The 24,849-nt window shown below is 45.2% G+C and overlaps 1 protein-coding gene across 3 annotated transcripts in view; it reads right to left on the minus strand.

The window, feature by feature from the left end:
• pikfyve (phosphoinositide kinase, FYVE finger containing) overlaps positions 1–24,242 on the minus strand; it is a 28,761-nt gene extending 4,519 nt beyond the window's left edge. The window contains exons 1-33 of one of the 3 annotated variants that reach the window (XM_061053689.1): positions 24,143–24,242; positions 21,608–21,804; positions 20,458–20,625; positions 16,666–16,775; positions 16,092–16,263; positions 15,125–15,332; positions 12,604–12,630; positions 12,303–12,392; positions 12,066–12,222; positions 11,484–11,629; positions 11,032–11,143; positions 10,725–10,872; positions 10,466–10,630; positions 9,541–9,600; positions 9,310–9,439; positions 8,927–9,107; positions 8,708–8,782; positions 8,361–8,468; positions 8,103–8,243; positions 6,997–7,123; positions 6,067–6,917; positions 5,296–5,694; positions 4,462–4,562; positions 4,297–4,368; positions 3,803–3,974; positions 3,093–3,271; positions 2,362–2,475; positions 2,024–2,132; positions 1,777–1,931; positions 1,570–1,666; positions 740–797; positions 528–656; positions 314–434 (exon numbers count right to left, since the gene is read on the minus strand). In XM_061053689.1, the coding sequence (XP_060909672.1) occupies positions 314–434; positions 528–656; positions 740–797; positions 1,570–1,666; positions 1,777–1,931; positions 2,024–2,132; positions 2,362–2,475; positions 3,093–3,271; positions 3,803–3,974; positions 4,297–4,368; positions 4,462–4,562; positions 5,296–5,694; positions 6,067–6,917; positions 6,997–7,123; positions 8,103–8,243; positions 8,361–8,468; positions 8,708–8,782; positions 8,927–9,107; positions 9,310–9,439; positions 9,541–9,600; positions 10,466–10,630; positions 10,725–10,872; positions 11,032–11,143; positions 11,484–11,629; positions 12,066–12,222; positions 12,303–12,392; positions 12,604–12,630; positions 15,125–15,332; positions 16,092–16,263; positions 16,666–16,775; positions 20,458–20,625; positions 21,608–21,791 (5,066 nt within the window). In that variant the 5' untranslated portion in view covers positions 21,792–21,804; positions 24,143–24,242. Of the gene's footprint in view, positions 1–313; positions 435–527; positions 657–739; positions 798–1,569; positions 1,667–1,776; positions 1,932–2,023; positions 2,133–2,361; positions 2,476–3,092; positions 3,272–3,802; positions 3,975–4,296; positions 4,369–4,461; positions 4,563–5,295; positions 5,695–6,066; positions 6,918–6,996; positions 7,124–8,102; positions 8,244–8,360; positions 8,469–8,707; positions 8,783–8,926; positions 9,108–9,309; positions 9,440–9,540; positions 9,601–10,465; positions 10,631–10,724; positions 10,873–11,031; positions 11,144–11,483; positions 11,630–12,065; positions 12,223–12,302; positions 12,393–12,603; positions 12,631–15,124; positions 15,333–16,091; positions 16,264–16,665; positions 16,776–20,287; positions 20,315–20,457; positions 20,626–21,607; positions 21,805–24,142 lie in introns of those variants that run through there. The other 2 variants (XM_061053691.1, XM_061053690.1) reach the window with 2 other exon arrangements.
• Between the last annotated feature and the right edge of the window lie 607 nt (positions 24,243–24,849).

Below are 24,849 nucleotides of genomic sequence, written 5' to 3' on the forward strand. Positions count from 1 at the left end.
AATCAGTAAAGCATGTAGGAATGATCTGTTTACATCAAACTTGTTTTCTTTGGACCTGTGTCCACCAGACGGCGTCTCGCTGGCTGTGTAATCAGGAGCGCTTGAGCACTGAGAATAAAAACCCTGCATGTGTGTCCTGTCTCTATGACAACAGTGTTTTATTTAGATTGTTTTACTGCCGTCTTGTATTCTTTAAATGCCCATTTTGTATATCTTATATTCTTATTAGTTTGTCGGGCTGAATGTTTCTTTGCATTTCACTGCTGCGGAACACTCGACATAAAGTTCATAAAGATGCGAGCGCTTTACTCACAAAGGGAAGGGGATGGCGTTGTAGCTGTTGCCAGGCAGGAAGTTGGCGAGGATTGCCTTCATGGTGGATTTCTCCTTCACCTGGCTGTCAGTGGAGCCCAGCAGGTGTCCGTCAAACACGTCTGAAGGAAACAACAAAGAGGACTCATCCATCAGAGGTTACTGAGAGTTAGAACAGGTGAGTGTGTGTGTGTGTGTGTGTTTGTGGTGTGTACCTTCTGGGATGCTGACAGAGTCCGGCTCAGAGAAAGAGGGACCGGGTGTGACGGGTTCAGCAGAGGGGTCTCCCGGGGAGAGCAGCAGGGAGGAGGAGGTGGAGGACATCGGGCAGAGGTGGCGGTCCTCTGTGGGAGTAAACAAGTCATCGGTTACAGTCGGCGTTAAAACTCGCTTTATTCAAGATAACGGGAGCATTCAGGTGTCTCACCTTTCTCACCGTTCTGGACCACAGGTGAGGGGTTACGAGGGGACGAATCCAGGGTGCTCTATATAAAAAAAAAAAAAAAAAGGGACAAACAGACGAGATTATGGCGGCAGCAAAAGTATTAAACCAACATGTGAACCAACCAGTAAGCAGCATAACAAGGTTATTTGTACATTTCCTGTTAGCTAACCAATTAGCTAGCATGCTAGCGGAACAATCCGCTTGAATACGGAGCAGAGGGACGAGAAACATTGCCATGGTAACAGCGAGCTCCACCAATCATAGACATTACTGTAACACTCTAGGATTGTGGGTAGTGTAGTTCTTTTCCCTGATATCATGAAGAAACCGTGTTGTTCTTACAGCGTGGTTGATATCAGACGAACTTGTGTCTCCTACAGGAGCGTAAACCATCGTTACACGCTCAGGTAGCTCGTGGTCAGTCCACCTGTGATGGTTATGACATCATGGCTGATAGTCAAATCTGCTATTGAGATAACGAGCGGGAGAAACCACACTGTTGAGCTCTACAGATATGGACGTGGACTTCGGACAACGTGCAGCAACGATCACACCAAAACAGGAAGTTGTGTTACAGGCGCCCCATTTGCATCTGTGGTAGTCAGAAGAATTAAGATTTGAGGGTGTTTGACTACATTAAAGTATCTTTTTCCCCACCTGACACTCTTAACAATACGTCCTCTGTCTGTCATCACCTGTAAACAGCTTGATGAAAACACGGTGGATGAGTGACTCTGCAGGGAGGTGGAGAAACTACTGTCTTGAATACTTCACCCCACAGGTTATTGTGTGAAACGGATGATGATACCGACCTTGCTCTCGTCAGCGTTGGTCTGTCTGTGTCTGCCTGGACTGGGAGGGACAGACAGACGCTTCCTGCCTTTCTCCTGCTGGAACAAATCCTGCAGCCTGCCACAGAGTGAGAGCGTCAACAGGCTTAAAGTCTTTGTCCAACACTCATCGACGTTTATGAAATGTAGAGTTTAACAACATTTAAAGAAGTCAGTCGTGATCCTGACCTGCCATTCCAGGACTGTAGCATCTCACAAAGACTCTGCTTCTTCATCACCAGAGACTCCAGAACCGCCTGCAGCTGCTGAGGAGAGTCTAAACCGCAGGCCTGGAGCCGAGCCTGAAGCTTGTCGATCCAGCTCCGCAGCTCTGCCTCCTCCATCTAAACCCCCCCCGCCCACAGAGAGACAACACGATGAGTCTCAAACTACGATTCAACCCCCGAGATAAGAGAAGAAGAGTAGAGCGGCGTACGTCTTTCTGTGCGAAGAGATCCTCCATCTTTTCCTCTCGAGTCTTGCTGAATGTGTCGGTCTTCAGGGAGGTGAGGCGGTCGTCTATCGCCAAGTACACCTGGATCACTCTGAGGGGGGAGCAGAGGAAACCACAAGCTCTGAATGAAGAGGGCACTAACCTTCACACAGAACTTAATCTGGAACAAAGAGGCTGATGGGCATTTCTATTACTAGATTATTGTGACCAAAGACCCAAAGGAGAGCATGCATTCAGTTTTGAAGGTATTTACGCTAACTTTATGTTCTATTTTTAACAACCCCTTATTTGCATTTTTCTTATCATTAGGGCTTTATTACTTTTGAGAGAAGTCCTTCAGGTCCTGCTGAAGGTTGCTTTTGGAAGGCCCCTGGTTCCTGATGAAGATCTTGGGACGAGGAAGACAGATCTCCAACAGTCGGACAGAAGTGTAGCTGAACGGAGAGAGGAACAACAGAACGGATGCTTTTCACTTTAATCATCCTTCGATATCTCACAGGAAACCAAACAAGTAGAAGAAGAGGAAGAAGATATCCTTTCTTAATCCCACGTGTGATGTCAGAGTGAGGGGTTGAACATGAAGGAGTGCCCGAGCAGTTTAGGGTCGCTCAGGAAGTGACCTGGAACCTCTCCAGCTGCCAGACCAATTTCCAGACCTTGTCCGCATCGGGACTTGAACCTGCGACCCTCTGGCTCCCAAACCAGAGTCCCTACAGACTGACAGACCATACAGTCCCCCTAGAGCTGAACAGCTGACAAAAAAAAAAGCCAAAGCTCATTCTAAAGATCTCTCCACCACCTCAGAGTCCGTGTATATTTCTTTAAGACACACCGGCTCACCCTACAGCTTATCTATAAAGCATCTGTGCTGACGTGCAAACACTGACAGTTTGATCTGAACGTGTCTCCGAGTGGCCTAGAGGCTGGAGAGATAGTCCCTCTTCACTCAGAGAACCGAGGTTACAATGTAACCTACGTTTCTGTCTCGTTTTCACCTTGTCATTCTTCCTTTGACTCGGTGGTAGGTGAATAAAGGACGGACGACACCAACCTGAAGGACGCCACCATCTGGTTGTAGGAGAAGTACTGGTGGTAGTCTTTGTGGATGGAGTGGCCGCAGGGCTCTGCGTTCGCCCTCCTGGTGTACTGGTGGCCGTAGAAGCGGAGCTCCAGGTATTTGGCAAAAGACATCGACCACGAGTCGTTGGACAGAGGCACCACTGGAGTCACCTGCGCGTAACGTAAATGTAGCCTCAACATTAGACTGAATAACGGAAAGATTTCAATTTATTATTCAGCTAGGAGAGGGGATCGTAATTACAAATGTCACCATTTATGTATTTGAACATGAAGAATAAGGATGCTCTCACGTGTGTTCTTCTCAGACAAAGCACTCTGTTTATGTTACAGATCTGAGCTATTTAAGACCAAATAAACATCATCTGTGAAGCATTAAACGGCTGAGTTTTGAGAGTTTGGGAGTTTTTGGCATCGGGAAATGTTGCTCTTCTTCCCTCTAAAACATCTGAAGCAGGAGGTCATTTTCAGGATTGATATCTTTAGACATTTAGTTTGGAGAGTCTTGAAATCTGTCAGCGCAGCAGACAAAGTCATATATAGTATGTTTAAATTATTGAAACGTAAAATCAGATCTGATATTTGCAGGTATACCTTGACAGCGAGCTGTTCTTATACTCAAACAAACATGACTTTAGCTGCTGAAACGCTGAGTAAATGTTGAATATTCATTACTATACCGACCTGTTTGCAGATGCGGCACCAGGAGTAGTTGAGGATGGTGTGCTGATAACCGGGCACAGGGGAGTCCAGCTCCTTCAACACGATCTGCACGCAGCCGCTGCCGTGCACGAAGCGCCGGATGTGATGCACCATGGGAGTCTCACAGAACACGCTGGGACACTGATATGACGGCCTGCAGGGAACACGTGCATACAAACATTCACACATCAATAAATAAAACGAAGGAGTTAGAGTCTGTATCCACCCGGCACTTTTTTCAATTGTTCCTACTGAGGAGAGAGCGAGAGCACAGTCAGCGCTTTTCTGCACAAAAAGAATGAACAGCAGACGGACACCGGGCCTCAATCTTCTGCAGGGAAGGAGTTTTAATTCACACATTATAAACTATGATTTCTGCCTCACAGCTTTGTCTTCCTCTTTAAGCATCTCTCTGATTATGAATCTTTCTGACAGGTTTCTGATTTCATAAACACTCAGGCTTCACGACGTCTCACCTAAAACAGTATCGCTCCAAGAACACGCCGAGAGAGAGGTCGTTCTTCCCATAGAACTCCATGGTGACGATCCTGTTAGCAAACAAAGACATCATGCGTTCATCTTCAGTGAAAACAAAGTGCGAGTATTTTTTTCAACGAAGCCGTTCCCAGTGATCAGCTTACCACGGGCTGACGCAGGGGTTGGGCGCGTTGTTGGACTGAGCGGACGAGCTGCTGAAGAGCACACACAGTCTCTGATGGTTGACCGGGTTCAGGCAGTCCAGCTGAGGACAAGAAAAGGAATATTTGAGAGACTGTAAACTTTCACCCATGCTGCTTTAGAGACAAACTCACAGGTGCAAACACTATATTTGGAGATAGTTCCCTCCTCCCTGAATGCAAAAAGACTTTTAGCGGGGCGCTGGTGGTGCAGTGGTTAGTGCACGCGCCCCATGTATGGAGGCTATAGTCCTCCAAGCGGGCGGCCCAGGCTCAAGTCCAGTCTGTGGCTCCTTTCCCGCATGTCATTCCCCACTCTCTCTCCTTGATTTCCAACTCTATCCACTGTCCTATCGCTCCATTAATGGCACAAAAATAAATCTTAAATCTACCACCTGTAAACGTTCAACGTCAATCATCAATCAATCTTTATTTGTAAAGCGCCACTTTGTGGGCACTGAGCACGCCGACCACCTGTCCTTCACACAGCATGCAGACTACATCTACAAGAAAGCCTCACAGCTCATGTTTCCTGATGAGGCTGAAAGTTTTAACGTCAGACAAGACTTTTTTAACAAGCAGCGGTCACCATCACCACCCTCTCCTACTGGCTCCAGGTGAATTCTCCTGATTATATCCTGCTGCGTTCTCACATCAGCTCACTCTGACTTGCTGCAGAATAACGGGAAATATCAGGAGTTTTTTCAGCAGTTTTCTGCAAGTGTGAAATCCCATATGTGTCTAAGAAATGACAACAAACCTCAAGAGGAGCCCTAAAATGATTTGAACACCCCTCACCTTTGGAGCCCAGCTCAGATCGTTCAGTTTGCCTGGCTTCTCCTCCTCACTGTCGGCCTTCACCGGGTGCCTTCCTGCAGCGTCTCCCGCCTTACTCTGGCCACTGACAGGAGCGGCACTGCTGAAGAACGGGTCTGTGGGTTCCCTCTGACGGATACGGCCCCCCTTTGCTCTGTAGTCCGCCAGCATCTTGGCCAGATCCTGGCTGCAGTTCAGATGCTCCACGATGCGGGTGCTGGTGAGGTTGTGCGATGGAAGGACATCGATGGGCCTCGGCTGGGGAGCTCCGTTTGTCTGTCCGTTGACCACAGAGGAGGGGGCGGAGTCTTTGAGGAGCTGCCGCTTTCTGCGCCCGTCCAGCTCCTTAAAGTCTTTATCGAGGAGAGGAGAAACGTAGACCTGAGGGGAGAGGAAACACACATATGAGTATGGTGTGGTCGCTCTTAAACAGAAAGAAAGAAGAAGAGACAGCTGCAGCGATCGGTACTCAGATTTCTGCTCCGGGATAATAAAGTTATCTTATCTTTTTATTATTTTGACCTTTCCCTCTCCCTGAAGTTTTGTGTCTAGTGACAAATAAATTAATTCATGTAGACTGCAAATTTGTTTTTTTTAAAGGCTCATCAGAGAGGAAGGAGAGGGTCGACTTCATGCTACGTCTGGTTTCCTCGAGGCTGAGTGTAACCAACACTTGTTCCTTAAATTTAGATTTTGGAGCTGTAATATAAGAACAACAAAATATAAAATCCGACAACGTCAAAGCCGTGTTACCTGTTCAGGGAAGTACTCCCTGCTGGGACAGTGCATGCCAGGAGGTGTGAGGAGAAAGGGTTTTTTGAAAGTGATGAAGGGAGAGATACACAGGATGATGTCCTTCAGCTCCTGCTTGAACACGGCAGAGATGGATTTCAGGTGATCGTCTGTGGACGCAACCTGCTCGGCCACAAACATCCCCGTGTCGTCCTGCAGGGGGTCTCTGAACAGCCTGGGAGTAGGCGTCTCTTCCCCGTCCTCAGTATTGAGAGACTCTTCCTTTATTAAGATTCCCTCCTCCACCGTCTCCCCCTCTGACTCCCCAATGAGAGTGCTGGAGTCCATCTCCTGGTCTTCCTCCATGAGAAACGGAGGAGAGACAGCCAGAGGAGCTGCAGGAGGACTTGAATATATGGGGGAGGTCATTAGCTCTGCGTTGCCAGTCTCCTCCTTTAGGACAAAGGGAGGAGATTTAGGGTTCTCTTTGTCTCGGTGAGAGTCCAAATCTCCATTTTTGGATGAAGACTCAGAGAAAACACCTTCCTCCTCATGTTGTACGGAGTCTTCACACCCTCCATTTTTCTCCTGGTTTGTCTCCCTCCCTCCACTCTCTGCGTCCGCCTCCTCCTCCGCAACAGAGGCCTCCTCCAGCAGGCAGGGGAACGTCGTGCTCTGGGCCATGCTGGGAGGCATGGCAAACTCGTCCATGAGGAAAGAGATCTCCAGTTGGGAGTGGTAGGCCACGCACACCATCAGCATGATGATCTCCTTCACTCGAGCCAACTCGTAGTCTGCAGCGCCGCGCAGCTTAATGGAGCAGCCGAGATGAGCAGGACAGCCCTCAAAGAACATCAGAGTCTTCGCTTCATCTGGAGGGAGAAATAAAGCAGCGTGGAGTTATCTTACAGCTTTATTTATTCAGGGAGAGAGCCGGGCTTTCCTTCTTACCGTTGGCCAGGGTGAACGGCTGCATGTAGAACTTGTGGCAGGTTCCCAGTCGGGGTTTGGTGAGGAGCTGGTCCATGGACATTACCAGGTCTCCCTGGGTCATACGACTCACCCTGTCCAAGACTTGCTACATGGACAAAGAAGGAAGAGGATTAACAGACACAAAGAGAAGGGACCATGGTTAGGAATAAAGGTTTTAACATAACTATACTATATATATCGTAATTCCAGGATATGGTCAAAACAAACAACTCAGCTGGTCCAATAAGCACAGCCACGGCCAATCAGCTGGGGCAAAGATGTGTAGTGAGTGAAATGATAAAGTGACCTTACTATATGATCAGACATTAAGGAAACATGCTATGTTGAAGTGCTGGCTTCTCTGACAACAATGCAGCAGCCAGTATGTCCTCCTTCTAACTTTAGATTCTGGTCCTGAATGCTCTGGATTTGTTTGGACCAGAGAAGGTAGGCGGTTTTAAAGCACCCCCACACGGCCGTTTTGGACGCCCCTCGGTTTGCCAGATATGAGAGCAGTTATCAGGTCAAACCAACAGGTGTTGCAGCGATGGAAGCGGGGAAGAGAACTGGTTCAGATAGAAGTGATTGTACCCGACCTAAAAAGCCTCTGCATGTTTCTAATAAGCTCCACGAGCAGAAACGTGCTCAAACTAGGATCAATATCGGAGATGCTTTTGAAAAATGGAGAGAGGTTAGAACGCAGAAAGGTTTACAGAGGGATACAGAGCTGGCTAAACACTGAAGCTTCAGTGTCCACCACATGGCAACCAGCGTGAGCATTGACTCTAGAGAGGAGGGGGCGGGGAGACAGCTCTCTACAATGGTTAGAATCTGGACTGCAGAACCCATTTTAAACACTAGGGGTCAGAGTTACATACTGCTCCTTTAATATATATATTCTTTTTAACAAATGCTGATTACTGTATTATTCAGCAACTTATTCTTGTTATCTGTTCCCAAAGTGAGTCTGGAAACATAGATTGAAAGTAGACTGAAGGTGTCTGAGGAACATTTTTCAGGTTGGAGATGCTTTGACTGATGACTTTCCTGCTCTGTGACTCAGGATGTGTCGATCTGTCACTCACCGGTTTGACGTTGATGACCAGCGTGATGCCGTGCTCCAGCAGCATGTCCTGAGCGATACGAGACACCGTCTTCTCCACTAACACCAGGTTCGGTCTGACGTCTACAATACGCTGCACGTAGTTCTTCAAAAACTCGCGTTCCTGAGCGAGAAACAAAAAAGACGTGTCCATAGTGAAATTTTTGTTGGAAAATCCAAACTGCAAACCTGGGTCAAATGTTTGTTTCTCTGTTTCCTGCAGTGACTTTGTCTTACTGACCTGAAGCACGATGGGGTCAATGCAGGTGAACTTGGTCTCCTCTCTGTACAGGTACTCTATGGAGCACTTTAGCAGCAGGATCTTTGGGTTCTTGATGTAGGGGTTCATCTGTTAAGACAAGAATCAGTGTTTCAGTTCTATATTCTCCCTCCACACACAGGCTGTGCATCAATTTTCACATTCTTTAATTTAGGTATCGTGTGGATTTTAAAGAGGTAAAAACTTTAACACAGACATTTAAGAAATCATTTCCTCTTTCAGGTCAACTAAGAAGTGTTTTTTGAAATCACCCCTGAAGGTACGAGTGATATCCTGGATTTTAGTGCGACAGAAGAACACGAGTCTACCTTCTTGTGAGCGATGTTCTTGGTACAGACAAATCCGTTTACCACCGCCGAGTCAAACTTTCTGCCTCCAGGAATCTGAAGCACAAATGGAGATTAAGTTATAACATCCGACCCGCCTGTAGCCGAATATTTGATCAGCTGTGATCTCTATTAGCACATGCATCATTTCGGGAGTGACATACGACCACTGCAGGAGGATTTGATGCGCTAGCGACTAACCTTCTTGATGTGGACCAGCTGCCTGATGTCCATGTCGTCATCACAGTTACGAACATCGGGTCGTACAGTCTGGACCACCTGTCGGACCACCGGGACGATGATGTCCCGCCAGGACAGAGATAGAGACTCACTGTAGAGCAGCTGCTGCAGCAGCGCCATCATGTGGCTGTGGTTGGCCGAGCTGAACAAAAAGGATGCAGGGAGACGGATGTTAGATAAAGAGAGGTAGCCATAGATCGCACAAAAACATTCTTCAGATGTGTCATGATTTAACACACGGATAGGGACTACATATGAAAACATCCCTTCTGGCTAAATTCAGCATTTTAAGAAATAATTCTTCCTTGTTCTAAGAAATAATAAGAAGAAGAATCTCCACTCACAGCAGCCTCTCCATGGCCTTCTTCTCCCCGTTCTCCTCTCTGAGCTGATCCAGGGAGCTGTGGTGCCAACCCAGCGGAGTAAACAGCATCTCTTTAGCCTTCTCCTCCACCCGACGATTAAACAAAGACTCTGCAGGGAGGTTAAAGAAAGAAGAGGGAGCAGGTCTGCTTAACAACAACCAGAGCCATTCAGTATGACTGAATCAATGAGGAGGTGCAAGGAGTTCCTACCTTTGATGAAGGCATCACTTATGACGATGTTCTGTCCTCCATCCTCAGACACTAGAAATTCTGCAGAGAGAGGGAGGAGGCAGAGAGTCAGAGAAGTCCGCCTGTTAGGAAGTCTACCTGTCGTTGTTATTTTCCTCGGATCAGTCGATTTAAAAGTACTTTTGAAATCTCAATCCAGTTAGCCAGACTTGGTACAGATTTCTCACCACTTTCTATCAGTTTCAGTAAAGTGTAAAGAGTAAAAATGTCTTTCAGTTGTTGCAGATAATCGCACATGCACACACAGCGGGAGACTATCCCTGTCAGACTGGAGGAGGAGGAGGAAGAGGAGGCGGCGGGGGGGTTCAGATTGATTGTATATTAGTTAATTATATTTCTTGTTATTTTTTGCACAAGAAGGGCGCTCTTAATTACGGTTTCAAAGGCATTTAATTAAATTTACCCCCCTCTAATCTAATTTGTTTAATTTGTACTCTCTCTTGTTACTGTATTTTATTTAGTCATTGCAATGTGAACATATCTGTAAAAGCAAAAACTTGCAGCAGAATTAAAAACACAGATTTATAAACTGTAGTTTTCCTTTACAGAGTTAGTCTTGGGACACTGGTGGCATAGTGGTTAGTGACCTGTGGCTCCTTTCCTGCATATCATCCCCCACTCTCTCTCTCCCTGATTTCAGACTCTATCCAATGTCCTGTCTCTAAAATAAAGGCATAAAAGAACAAAAAATAAACCTTTAAAAAAAAGAAGAGTTTAGTCTTCTGTTGATTGTTGTCCAGATTTTAAGTCCAAGCTGGGCCAATACTTTTAAAGACACAATAACACAGAATCACTCCAGAAACAAACTGTATTAAAGAAATCTAAAGGAGGTAACTGCATATCTACATCAGTCCTACATCAGTCCTTCCTCGAGGTAATAGTTTACCTTTCTGCTCATTGGCAGCAGGCACGTGTGGATACTTTGACTGCTTCTTGATGTGGAAGTTGACGTTGTTTTGCTCCATGTTGAGGTTGATGGAGGCCGCTGAGTCACTGTCCACCACTGACTGGAAGCTGCTGACGGATGTCCTCTTGCTGGGACTGGCAGAGTCTGGACAGAAACCATCAGATTCATACACAAAAAACACAGAACCAAAGCCAAGCGGACAGGTTTTACTAAAGCGATGGATATGCTAAAGACATACTGGGATTGGTGTATTCTGCCTCATCAGCCAGCTGCTCGTTGTCGCTGTCATCAAACTTGATGTCCTTGAACCAGGACGGCTCTGAGTGTCCCTCCAGAGAGTTGACGCTGTCGCTGTCTGGAGACGGTGTTTCTGAGAACTCTGTGCTCTGCAGACAGGACAGAGACGACATCATTGACACATTTCCTTTTAACCCTATGAAGCTGATGTGTACCGTTGTGTTGTCAGACGGATACCCACACATGTGGCAGAGTTTGGTTTCATTCATCTAAAACAATTCTGAGTTTAACTGAGCTGAGGCTGTTACCTGGAGGGGGCGGTAGAGAGCATACTCGTCCCTGAACAGCTGATCGTGGTGGGTGACGCAGTCCAGCCAGCGTCCGTCCACCAACGCCTGACCGATGGCGATAGCTTGAGCCCTGAAACATGGAGAAATCAGCATCCAGAGCCGAACTTGTAAATCCATTTTCTGCCCTGAGCTCGTTTGTCAGTTTGCGGTCTGAGATCATGAGGGCGAAAAAACAGTCTCAGGAAATATCTCTGTTTGTGCTTTTTCAATTTATGTACAACTGCTGAACAAATGGTGAAGATATGATTTTCTTTAACTAATGTTTGGTAAGATGTGTCTGAGCCTGAAAACATTAAAGGATAACTTCTGCATTTCCAAACTCATTCATTCTATCGTACAAAATGTCTCCCTCTCCCTCGTAAGCCCGTTTATTTGACACAACACCGCAGGCTCGTGCGATCAGATGTTACCTGGTGGAGATGGTTCCGTTCCTTAGCAACCAGTTGACCAGCTCTTTTCCCACAATGCAGTTGGGGTATGTCCTCAGCCAGTATCTGTGATCCTGAAACTCCATCCCTGTGCTGTTGTTCCACAGGTCCTTCAGCTGAGAGGAGTCCTGCAGGAGGAATGTGAGACGGCATGTTAAAATGAGAAATGTTTTATGGAGTTGATGTTACTTCCTCTTTTTTATTGAATTAGAGTTTAGAGGAATCCTCAGAGGGGGAGTCACAGGACAGTTAATACAATTTCATAATTCTCTTTTAGGCCAGATGTGCATTAGAAAACATGATCTGTTGTTTACATGAGCTGACATTTTTATAGACCCTGTGAAGAAGTTTTGGTTTGTACGCCCACAGAGGACAAAGCGGTACCTTTTTTAATCTTTGCTTTTTTGACTTGTACATGTGTGAGTTGTGTTTCATCTCCTGCCGTCTTTATCAGTGCAACATATTTGACCTTTGTCTGACCCTCAGAACGTTTACATGCCCTAATATTGACTATCGGCAGCACAGGCGTGAAAATCAGCTAAAAGAAAAGATGAAAGCAGCTACCAGCAGGATCTTCCTCTCCTCCTCGCTGTGGTCCAGCTTGGGGCCGCTCTTGGGGCCTGACGTGGCTCGGCTAGGGGGCGGGCTGACCGAGCTGTCGTAAGAAGGCACCAAGGAGGATCCAGAGCGGTCCAGAGACAGGTTGGTCACACTGGCGGATCTGTGTGCACAGATAGTTTGTGTGAAAGGAACTGAATCCAACTGGAACCCTTAGCATGCAAACTCGGAGCAGGGACTGACCTCTTCCTCGCCGGAGATTTGACCACGTCCTCCTGCAGCGTAGTCAGTCTGGAGCTGAGGCCGCTGTTCTGAGGCTCCTGGTGAATCATACTGATGAACACACACATACAGAAACACTTACATTTACACTCTCTATGTGGTTATCCTTACACTTCCTCTGTGACAGTGTGGAACTTGATTTATGATCAGTGAATGTGAGCATGCAGAGGAAAATATATCAAAGAGCTAGAAAAGCATCGACTTGGACAGCTATAGCTCGGAGAGATGGTAAAAAATGAATAAAACAAACAGCAGGACTCACTTCTTTCTCATCCCAAGAGGAGTTTTTCTATGCCAGGAAAGAGAGGGACAGAGAGAGAGAGAGAGAGAGAGAGAGAACAAGATTGTCTTTGAGGCAGGTTGGCAGGGAAAATAAGCAGGAAAGCACACTGATTCCAAACAGCAGCAAAAGAAGAATTGGGTTAGAAACGCATGCGTTGCTGGACGCAAAAAATGTCCCTGAACATTTAACAGTTAGCCTGCTGTGTGCATGGTCAATGAAATCTCCCAGTTTGAAAAATAACGTCAACAATTGGTTAAAAAGTGACTGAGGCCTCGTCCACATGTAGGCAGGTATTTTTATTTGTGTGTTTGTGTACAAAAGGTCAAAACACAAAGAACCTGCCTAGGTGTGGACGAGGCCTTAAAGAGGCCGTTAAGCGCTGCCCTCGTGTGTAATCCGTCACGCTTTACTGCAGATGTTCTTCATAACGAGATTCTCCCTCTTTTCTTCTTTTAAGCTAATGATCAATTAAAGACAGTTCTCCAGACCGGCCTGACGGATCACATGCTGCAGAGCTGACCCAGCCGGTCTCATGTTGACTTCAGACGTTCAGAACATTCCTCCTCATGAAGGAGCCGTCAGAAGACAGCTGATATGGAGATTATACGTTTAACAGGCTGTAACACGGCTCTGTTCCATGAGCCTTCACCGTGCACAGAGTACGGAAAACTATAAACACAAACATGAAGAGAAAGAGCAAGCACGGATCAGCAGAGGGTTTGAAAATTCACCATAAACAACGACTCATCACTACAACAGCAAACCAGGCAGAGATATTAGAGAGAGAGAGAGAGAGAGAGAGAGAGAATAAATGATGCAAACAGGTGACGGAGCGAGGTATGCGATCAGAGCTGACCCTGAAAGCTACAGACCTATAAAGAGATGTTCGCCTGTTTGTGTTTCCTCAATAACTACGAACAACGACGTGGTGCAATGTAGCAGGCAGTTTTTAAAGCAACACAGTTTTTAAGATGGAGGGCGGCATGTTTGGAGCTGTTTGTATGTTGGAAACATGAACTCGTATTTTGGTTCTTTTTTTTTTTTTGAGTCGACCTTTAGCCTCTATTACCAGAGATCTTAAAGATGAAGGTTGTTGTATTTATGCACTGTGTTCGACCAAAACATGCAACTTGGGTTCCTCTTTTGCGAGAGTAGTAGAGTACCTAGCAGGAGTTTTTTCTGAAATAATTGTAAGCACCAGCGTTTACAGCTCTAGCAGTAAGACCACAAGTGTTACGTCTTTGTTCAGATACTTCCTTACAGTAAAAGTAGAGGTGCGTAAAAATGTTTGCAAGAGTCTTAGAGGTTTCATTTTTTTATGCCTTTATTGCCGAGACAGGACAGTGGATAGAGTTGGAAATCAGGGAGAGAGAGAGAGAGAGAGAGCGAGAGAGAGAGAGAGAGAGAGAGTGGGGAATGACATTTGGAAAGTAGCCGCAGGTCAGGTCAAACCCAGGCCATCCGCTTGGAGGACTACAGCCTCTTTCTCGTTGCTGTTGGGTGAGGTTATGACACTTTTGGTGCAAAAATTTGAGAATACCAGATTCATCCGGAGCTGTACCTTTAAAGGCGCAGTATGTAGCTCTGACCCCTAGTGTTTAAAATGGGTCCTGCAGTCCAAATTCTAAACATTGTAGAGAGCTGTCTCCCCCCACCCCCTCCTCTCTAGAGTCCGTGCTCACGCAGGTTGCCATGTGGTGGACACTGAAGCTTCAGTGTTTAGCCAGCTCTGCATCGGTCTGAAAACCTTTCTGCGTTCTAACCTCTCTCCATTTTTCAAAAGCATCTCCAATATTGATCCTAGTTTGAGCACGTTTCTGCTCATGGAGCTTATTAAAAACATGCAGAGGCTTTTTAGGTCGGGTACAATCACTTCTATCTGAACCAGTTCTCTCGCCCGCTTCCATCGCTGCAACACCTGTTGGTTTGACCTGATAACTGCTCTCATATCTGGCAAACTGAGGGGCGTCCAAAACGGCTGTGTGGGGGTGCCTTAAAACCGCCTACCTTCTCTGGTCCAAACAAATCCAGACCATTCAGAAAGATGGATCGTTACACCCCCAAATGAGAACCCCATCTTGGTTCTTACAGTGCACAACACTTTGTTATCATTTCTTCCTGAATGCAGTTATGACAAATTATAGGAAAATGAAAAACCACAGTGCTTGAGTTAAGAAACTCAAAAGAAGAAGGGCGAGTTCTCCAAGTGTTCCTAATGTGATGAAAAGATTCCCCTTCATCAATCCATCAAGTCATCAGACAGAGAGCCTTTTTCCTGATTGAATTCATGGAAAATCTAATTGGAAATCTGTATTTAGCACTCTGGTCTGATCTGATCAATGCTACAAGTTAGCTAAGATTTGTCTGATTTGATTGGGCTGTGTGTGTGTGTGTGTGTGTGTGTGTGTGTGTGTGTGTGTGTGTGTGTGTGTGTGTGTGTGTGTGTGTGTGTGTGTGTGTGTGTGTGTGTGTGTGTGTGTGTGTGTGTGTGTGTGTTCACCTCTGCCATGTCAGGTCTTCCTCAAGGAAAATGTTCCTGCTGGCCTTACGTCCACCTGAAGGCGTCCGAGGCTCGCTGGGCTCCAGCACACACACGGAGCAGGGGGAGTCGGATAGAGCACTCAGGTCCTCTCCAATGGAGCCCGAGTCCGCCGAGTGAGTGTAGCTTAGCGCTAGCTTACGGCAGTACGTGCAGGCACGCAGGTCACCTGAGGAACAAAAAGAAAACAATGAAGGTAAGGAAAGGGGTCAGAGAAAGGAAGAGGAAACAAAAAGGTGGATTCAAACTGGAAGACATTATTGGTCAGGTGCAGGGCGACTCAACCTAGTCCAGGATGAGGGAGGAATAAGTTATGAAAAAAAAAAAGTTATGCAACTGACCCCACTTCTGTTTTTGCAATACGAGTTCCCTATTATTTGTTCTTTGTCTATTTTTCTCCCTTTTCTGATTTTTATTTGTGCTGCTTGAGCTGTTTTAACCAAACACTCATGAAAATGTCAAGAACATTTCAGACAGCCTGCATCTGAAAATCTTCCTCAGATGCATTATTGCATAATGTCCCTCACAGCGGAAATCCAAGATGGTGGACGAGTCAACAGAGCTCAACACTAAAATTATGAATGTTTTTGCCTTCATATCAATGCAACATGTTATTGAATGTACTTACAGAATCAAAGAAAGACTTGGAAAAGAAAGTAATGGCCAGCAGAAGAGAGTATGAAGCAGATTAATTATGACAACAAAAGAACGTGATAAAACATTATTATCCCTGCATGCTCTGCTCCCCGCTCGCTCTGGGCGAGTACGTCCTGCTGCGTTCACACATCTGCTCACCCATACATCACGGGGAACAGTCTGGGAAGGGTTGAGAGAAACATTCTGCCACACTAGAAACACAGCCTCTGCCTCTTTTTTTTTTTTTTTTTTTAATTAGTCGTTGTCAAACAGATCTTTCTATCAGACTCACCTGTGTAGCCCATGAACTTTCCAGGTATTTCCTGGTTGCAGCAGCGGCTGCAGAAGATCTGACCACACAGTCTGCAGTGGTGACGGCGGCGGAAAGTTGTGAACTTCTCATTGCAGTCGTAACATTCTTTACACTGGCTGTCCGGCATCCAGTACTGCTTCAGATCGCTGTCCTGAAGAGGAGCAACAGAACACAGCTTTCATATACAAAGAAGGCCACAAGGTGCCCTGGATAGCCTACAGGATTTGAGGCGGTCCCCATGAAAAGAGGCTAAAGTCCTCATTGCAGCGATCGTGGGTTCAAATCCCGCCTTGGGCTCTTTGCTGCACGTCGTCCGCCCACTCTCTCTTCAGCGGTCCTCTCTAATAAAGGCGAATGACATGCGGGTAAGGAGCCGCAGCTCAGACTTGAACCAAGGCCGCCCGTTTGGAGGAGTGTAGCCTCCGTACATGGGGCTAGGAAACTAACCGCTTAGCCATCTGCACCCCTCGTTATATATTCCAAACATATAGACCGACCCGCCCGTGTATAAATGAAGGATAAAGAGTTGATGTGAGATAGGAGGCATAGATACCTGGCTCTTTCCCTCCATGATTTCCTTCAGCCTCTTCAGAGCCGTGCGGAGCTGCACAGCTGTGCGCGGGTCGTGATTGCTCAGAGGAGTATCTGATTTCCTGCTGCCATCTGAAAACACATGCGTAGACAATATGACACACACACACGGAGCACAGATCAACAAACTACCTGAAGAGAGATCACTTGTTCTTCTGCTGCATCATCAAACATGCCTTTGTTTAAAGAAATCAACTAAATGCAAGGTTAGAAAAAATACTATTGATTATAAAGCCTTTCACAGCTAAGAGACAAACATTTGACGATGCACTTCATCACCTTCTGGACTTGTGAACGTGTGTGTGTGTGTGTGCGTGCGTGTGTGTGTGTGTGTAACACATAATGTGGTCAAGAAATGAACCGATCAGCAAACAAAAACATGTTATATAAATGTTAGCTTCATGACAAACATCATTCCAGGGATTAGTACCTCAAAGTGCAAACATTAGAGCAAACCAGAGACTAAGAGAAAGCATCACACACTCACACACACACACACACACACACACACACACACACACACACACACACACACACACACACACACACACACACACACACACACACACACACACACACACACACACACACACACACACACACACACACACACACACACACACACACACACACACACACACACACACACACACACACACACACACACACACACACACACACACACACACACACACACACACACACACACACACACACACACACACACACACACACACACACACACACACACACACACACACACAAGCATGCACTCAGTGGATTCTGTCAGACCGAGTTGTTACAAACTAAAAGCTTCTTTAGTTAAAAACCACACAGTGCAGGAAACCCTCACCTGGCCAATCCACTGTAATCAGAAAAGAAATGAGAAGCACGTTACAGCCCGGACATGCAGAAATCCTTCTGATCAATTATAACACACAACATCATTTTTTTAAAAACCAGAGTCCCAGTTTTAGGGTCTAAATGAGTAACAGGTACAAACAGTGCTGCTGTAATGTTTAGTATTTGGGGGGGAAAAGGTGCCTGATCAGTTCAGACCTTTGTCGTCCCTGGAAGGGAAGTCTGATTGACAGCAGTGGACAAAAACACAACAAATAAAAAGACACAGGACGGTGCAACACAACCTGATCGAATACAACCAAGAAAATAAAATCTATGTTCGTTAAAGACTCCACTGGAATAGTAGCAATAGAAATAAAGAGCTGCTGGAGAGTGCAGTCCAGGTTTAAAGAATACTCATTAATCGCACCAGGACCATACAAACAATTGTAAACGGTAAATGGCTTTTCTAGTCTTCTGACTACTCCTTTCACAGCTGCGTGATCAAGCAATCTTCTTTTTGTACCTTTTAGTCATTCAAGACCTAAAACATGACAAAGAGCCTGAGTTTATAAAAAGTGTTATTCCCCTTTAACAAATATGCTCCTTTTTTGCATATTCCTTAAATAGACATAAGAAAGGCAAACAGAATTCCCCTGCCTGTAAGCTTCATTATAACAGAGCAGGGTTCAAAAATATAAATGATTAAAGGTCACATATTCTGCAAAATACTCTTCACCATGTTTCTCTAACACTAATATGTGTCTCTAGTCTGTCTACAAACCCCCCAATGATGAGAAAAGTCCATCCTCTCTGTATTCTGCCTGCTCCACTTTTCAGAAAATGTGTGCTCAAACAGGCCGTTTGGAGATGTTCCCTTCATGACATCACAAAGGGTAGTAACCCCTCCCCCAGGTGGGTGACACTCCCACAGCTAGGTGTTTGTTCTGCCCTCTGAGTCTGCCTTCTCACAGTAAACAATAGGACATGGAGCGAGAAAGACCGGGACACCCAAGCCCTTCCAGAGAGGGGGTATGGTCAGACACAGCTCATTTACATATTTAAAGGTACAGACACAGAAACAGCCTGTTCTGGGCAGGGCTGAAATAGAGGGGTTTATAGACATGATCAAATACAGGATCAGAGTGGATTTAGAACAAGAAACTTCACAGACATGTTTTGAGGAGCTCTGAGACTTCACACTGGTTGAAGAGGAGGAGAATATGTGACCTTTAACATTTCATTCAAAAAACATTTGACAACAAACTCTCCATATCATACTCAAGAAGAGAATCCAAAATACAATCGTCTCTATTTTAATTGAAATCATTGGTTAGTGCTGCAACTAATGGCTCATTGCTCACCAGCTAGTCTACTGATTATGTTACTGAATCAATTAGTGATTAGTTGTTTGATCTATAAATTATTTAATATGTAACAAAAAAATCAGTTCCTGGAGTCAGAGGTGACTGCTGTTTTCAAAGAAGTCAAAAACCAACATAAAAAAAACCTATCCTAAAGGAAAGGACCCTTTAAGTTTTGTACTTATTGTTTGGGGGAAAGTTGACTGCAGTGCTGGGACACTTTAATGTGTATTTATTTGGCGTCCTGATATCTGCCTGTAAGAAATCCAGACACTGCCTACGTCCTCCTGACCCCATCCTGAACGAACATTTGAGCAGTGGGAGGATATAGTTAATGAGGCTCTCGAGTAGACGGAGGTACCCCGACCTTCAGCGAGGTGATCGGGCACTACTACCACCCGACGTCCCTAACGCCAAGCCACCACCATCGGACTGTGACGTCCCAACAACCACCGCCGTCCTCATTAATGCACAGCCTGCTCCGACCTGTTAGGAGCTGTGAGGAAGTGTGGACAACAGGAACGAGAGGAGTACAAAGGAAAAATCCTTCCTGCTTCTAATCTCATCTCACTCTATCCCATTTTTGTTATGCACTTGTTATGAATTGGAGCTATATGAATAATGACTGATGGACTGATGATTGAATGAAATCTGTATCGTGGAAAAAATAACCTTCTCACTTTGTTTACAAGATGACTAGATTTACACAATTATGGTCAAGATGGGTCTCATATGTCGGTCTGTCACGGCCACACTTCTCTGCACAGATAGATTAAATTATTCTGTTAATTAGCGGAGCGTTGTCACTGAAACATGACGTTCATTAGATCATTGTTCTGTTTTTAATCTCTGTCTGATAATCTATAAATGAAACTGATCGAACAGTCCGCTCTACAAGTCGTAGAATCCACTATGTGTAACCCAACGAAAAAGTGCGAAAACAACAAATGTTGCACCGCCTTTTCTAGAAGTGCAGGTGGATAAAAATGCTGGATTAAAGCATTCAAGAGCGAGCGGTGACATCTAAGCAGAGACGCAGCGTGTGTGTTATCAGCAGCAGTGATTTGATTACTCAGTCACAGACAAAAAGCTCTATACGATCAGACGATGCAATCAATACAGTGTGTGAAGGAGATGACACTTAATCAGCTGGTGTCATGATGTGAGATTAAAGTAAGGAACTGTTGATGTCACACATCCAGTCAGATGATTTCATTATCATCGTTTCTGTGCAATCGTTTGAATTAAACACATTCTGTTAATAGAAATCACCGAGTGGTTTGATTCATTTGGACTACTGTCAGAGCATCAAACATTCTACGAGATCGACTAATCATCATCATCATCATCGTCATGGTGATTGTATTAAGGACACCTTACCCCAACGCTTGAAAAAGTAGTTGAAGCCTGAAACACAGCACGAGAGTCGCTAAACAAGAGTGTCTGAAAACTGAACATCCATCACTGGAGAGACGGCTGATCAGTGTGATCCAACACACACGCGCTTCAAATATTACAACATCCGTACTGTGTGGGTGTGTGTGCTTTACCTGAGGCAGTGGAGGTCCGTCTGAGGTGGTCTGAGTGTGGTTTCCGGTGCGGTCTGGTGCCGTGGAGGGAGTGAGATGGACTGGAGGAGCAGCTCCTCCTCTCTGACTGAGGAGAAGGGGACGGCACATCTGGCTTCTCTGGAACCGTTGATGGAGGACGCCCATCCTCTGGACACACACACAGACACACACAGACACACACAGACACACACAGACACACACACACAGACACACACACACACACACAGACACACACACACACACACACACACACACACACACAGTGATTTGTGTGCTCCAGAACTTTCTTTGGATCCTGCTTGATCCAAGCAGAACTACTGAATCATAATTTCAACGTCTAATGTGGTTCTCTGAGAGCGCCGACCTCCGGCTGTAGGTAAAAGACACCCAGCAGGTTTGAGTGACTGAACAATAACAAAGGAACTAAAGAGCTTTTATTTTCTGTTCTCATATGTTGAATAACTGACCAATGCTGCCATAAAGAGGGGGGGGGGATAAACACACACGTCATGTGGCCTGCTGATTCCTGGCACGGCTCCAGGCAGAAAGACTTTATCACATGACTTCACAAGGCCGAGCTTTGTTCCTCTGACTTCTGTGAACGGATGAGGAACGCTGCTCGTTTATACCAAACTGTTTGACCTGGATGTGATTCTTTCTGCCTTTTACATTTGTTACACTCTGTTAGCAGTAAGAGGTGAAGACACACAGAATAATGATCTCTGTAAACAGTTAATAAATCAGTAAGCTTTCTCCAAACAAGGTCATCAGACAGGACGCTGCCCTTTGAATTATTAACATGTATTCATTCAGGGTGAGGGACATCATTCATCAGCAGCTTAAAGGCAGGGTTGGTAATTTCCTCCAGATCCACTTTTTAAGATTTTGGTGTAAATTGTCTTTAGGTCCTGACAGAAATGAATAACTCATGTTCTCTGAAAAAGGAACCAAGAAAATCAATCATCTGTAGCAGTTGTAAGCCTGTAAAAACTTCGACCAATGTCTGCCACGAGGTACCAATCTGATGAACCAATCAGACGCCTCCCTGTCTCCCTGCTCGCTCTCTAACCCTTGCGTGCTCTAGCCCACACTCAAAGCGCGTCACCGATGACGGAGTTTGCTCTCTGACCTTTGTTGTTGAACCGAAACAGGTTGACGAATGAGCTGTACGCGGAGCGGAGGGGAGGATCATCCTGCTCCGGGGTCAGTGGTTTGAACTGGGTCAGGTGGGAGGGGCTGGCCGGCGAGAGGACAGGCGGCTCGACGCTCCAGTCCGTTGAGGATGAAGACGAGGACTTGTCGTCAGCAGCCATCTCACTGCTGGTCCTGTGACGGGAAGGAAGAGAAAAGATCATACGCATGTGTAACTGATTCCCCGTAATGAGATGATGACAGTTTCTCTTCTCAGCAGGGAAACATGATGATGTGTGCAGCAGGATCAGTCAATCTGTCAACAACTTCTGTGCTTTCTTTAAAGCTCATTTTAAAACACAAATAAATTATAAACTACAAGTGACCCTGTAGACATTCACCTATGAGCACAGACATGTAATAACTGTGTTAGAAAACCTCAGAGCTGTTAACACTCTCTTAAAGTTCTCAGCACCAAAGTTGCATTTCCAAAAACAGCTCAACTGTGCAGCTGAACTTTATTATTAATCGATCAATCCACCTTTATTTCTACTCAAGAGATCACTGAGGGGAACCCCTGATTCACAAAGATATACCAAGTCATTCACAGAGGCAACTAAAAGGCCGACAAATAAGCATTAAAAGAACCAGACGACAGATGGAAAGAAGCGCCCTAAAATCAACAAACTTCATGTCAAATTTGCACAAATACATCGCTGCCAACGTTTAGTACAAGACAGACAGTGTAAACTCTCTCCTGTCCACTACGCTCTGCCAATGAAAGATGTCTGATCCAACCTTCACAACAGGGTCCCAAGCCTCTAACTAGACTCTTGTCCTCCGCCGCCCCCGGTGGTGGGAAGAACTAACACACTCCATTCGATCTTCAGAGTCACTTTGCACCTTTAAGAGAAAACTAAAGACACAGCTCTTTATGAACACCTACGACCTTCATGATGATGATGACGATATTTAGGACGGTTTTGATGACGATTAGAGCTCTGAAGAGCAACTGTTGATTTTGTGCTCTGCCTCTGGTCACTTCCTGTCAGCACCTGTGCTTTGCCTCTGGTCACTTCCTGTGTGTCCGATCAGACTTAAAGCTGTTTGTTTGCACTTCCTGACGGTGTTTCCTCCTCTCTAAATCCTAGCTTGTGTTGTTCTTCTCTGATGTACATCGCTTTGGATAAAACGTGCCCTGAATGAATTGTAGAATTGTTGAGTTTGCTCAATTTTTTGTTTTTGATGGCTCCAGTCCTCTCCAGCTCAGCTGTCTAGTTTGTTTTATTACTGTGCCTGAGTTAAAGGAGAATTTCCCATGATGTTTTCTCTAACTTCATCTGTCAGTGGAGATCTGGGCCAGAAAAACAGTGAAGCAGGAAGGAAACTGAGAGATTATTGTCTGTGATTCTGACTCTTCAGTCCTCCCTAACCAGGAAAAGAAAAGGTTTAACATGTTTTCTTTAAAAACACACACACTTGATCCCACAAGAGAAGTCGGAAGTATCTCATTATGAACCTGTCACTGGATCGTCCGACAGAAGAAACCCAGCAGATGATCAGGTGACTGGTTAGTGAAAGCCGGCTGATAAGATTATCCAGGAGCCGGAAGTCAACCTCGCTTTCTTATTATTCACTATTAATTATGTGTAAAAACTGGAACATCCACTTCAAAGCTTCTCTGGACTCACCCTTTGAAAAAAAAAGCAACAGATTGCTTGTGTTTGCTGGAAGTGCTGAAGAAATAGCAGAAGTAGCGGAATCACATTCCCCACCTCATCATGTGATCATAACAGGCCGTGGCGTGACCGAGCCCTCCACCTGATCACACCGGATATCACTCAGATGTGTACACAAGCTCATGTTTAATATCACGAAGGTGTGCGGTCTCATTTTCAATCCCCTATGAATTAAATAGTCAAGTTGAAACTATTGCTTCACTCAACCAGAGCAGCTGACTTGTACGCTAGCTATCAACTGTAACGTCAGGTGTATCGGTGTAACCAGTGCCCGTGTTAACTGGCGACTACAAGCCGTTGAAAACGAAAAAACCCCGCAAATCCCTCTGAATTTAGTATTTCATCAAAGACATATCTCATTAATATGTCTTGACATTTGAAGAGACACCTTCGAGGACTCTTTCCGTTTTGAACAGCTGTTGTAACTACGACAACCACAGGCGGATTCGGCTGAAGTCACCAGTTAACACGGTCACTCTTTCACACGCAACACCGGCATCTTAGCTACCTCGCCAATTTCTTTGACATTTCTATTCTATCAAAAATATCAGCTGCTTCCCATTGTCATTTCCAATCAAATGAACTCTTCGAGATTTAACAACCCACCTAGTACATGTAGTAAGGATTTCAGACCGTTACCAAACTAGTTTGACGAAATGTACAGTAAGACAGCTGTATTTAGCCAAGCTATCCAAAGTTAGCCTCCTGTACTAGCTAGCTACAACTTTAATCTGGGAACAGTTGACACAGGAAATGTGATTGAATTGTTACGACAGCAAAAAATTAAAAATTACCCGTCCACTATTTGAATTTGGCATCAATGTATGAAGCAGTCCAACATCGAAGACAGAATAAAGCCGACTCCCGTAGTCAGGCAGCCCTGACGAATCGATAATCGCACTCAATCCAACTGTTGTGATCAAGACAAAGAAGGCAGCAGAGGTCACACTCAGAAATATCGATCAAATAAACTTTATTCTTATGATGGGAGGCTGTATTTCAGGTAATTTAAACAGGGTTCCCACTGTTTTCTGGAGATCATTTACCTGTGACAATTTAGATGGTCTGACAGGAATGCAGTGTGCCGAACAAACACCATTATGTTCATTGCTCTGGATATCTGATTCAAAAAAGTATTTGGCTCAAACTATGAACTCTTACATGCTTTTAAATGATGACGAATTGATAACAATAATGCAAATACACAGGCCGATATATAGTACTTAATTAATCAAATCAATATAAGCAAGTTAATATGATGATTTAGGCATTTATAACCTAATCTTTCCTCTTGTTTTCTTCTATGTAAAAATGTAGAGCCAACAAAAGTAGCGCCCTACTCAAAATAAAAAAATCTCCAGGACATGCCGTGTTTCCTTTTATTTCCATGTGCTTTCCATGACTGAAAAATGGGTCAACTGTTTTTCAGGTTTTCCAGGTTTTTTTCCCTGATTACAGTTAGAAATTAATAATTTGATCTGAAAGAGACATATGTCAACTG

This window comes from Labrus mixtus, chromosome 13, assembly GCF_963584025.1.
Source record: "Labrus mixtus chromosome 13, fLabMix1.1, whole genome shotgun sequence".
Lineage (NCBI taxonomy): Eukaryota > Metazoa > Chordata > Actinopteri > Labriformes > Labridae > Labrus > Labrus mixtus.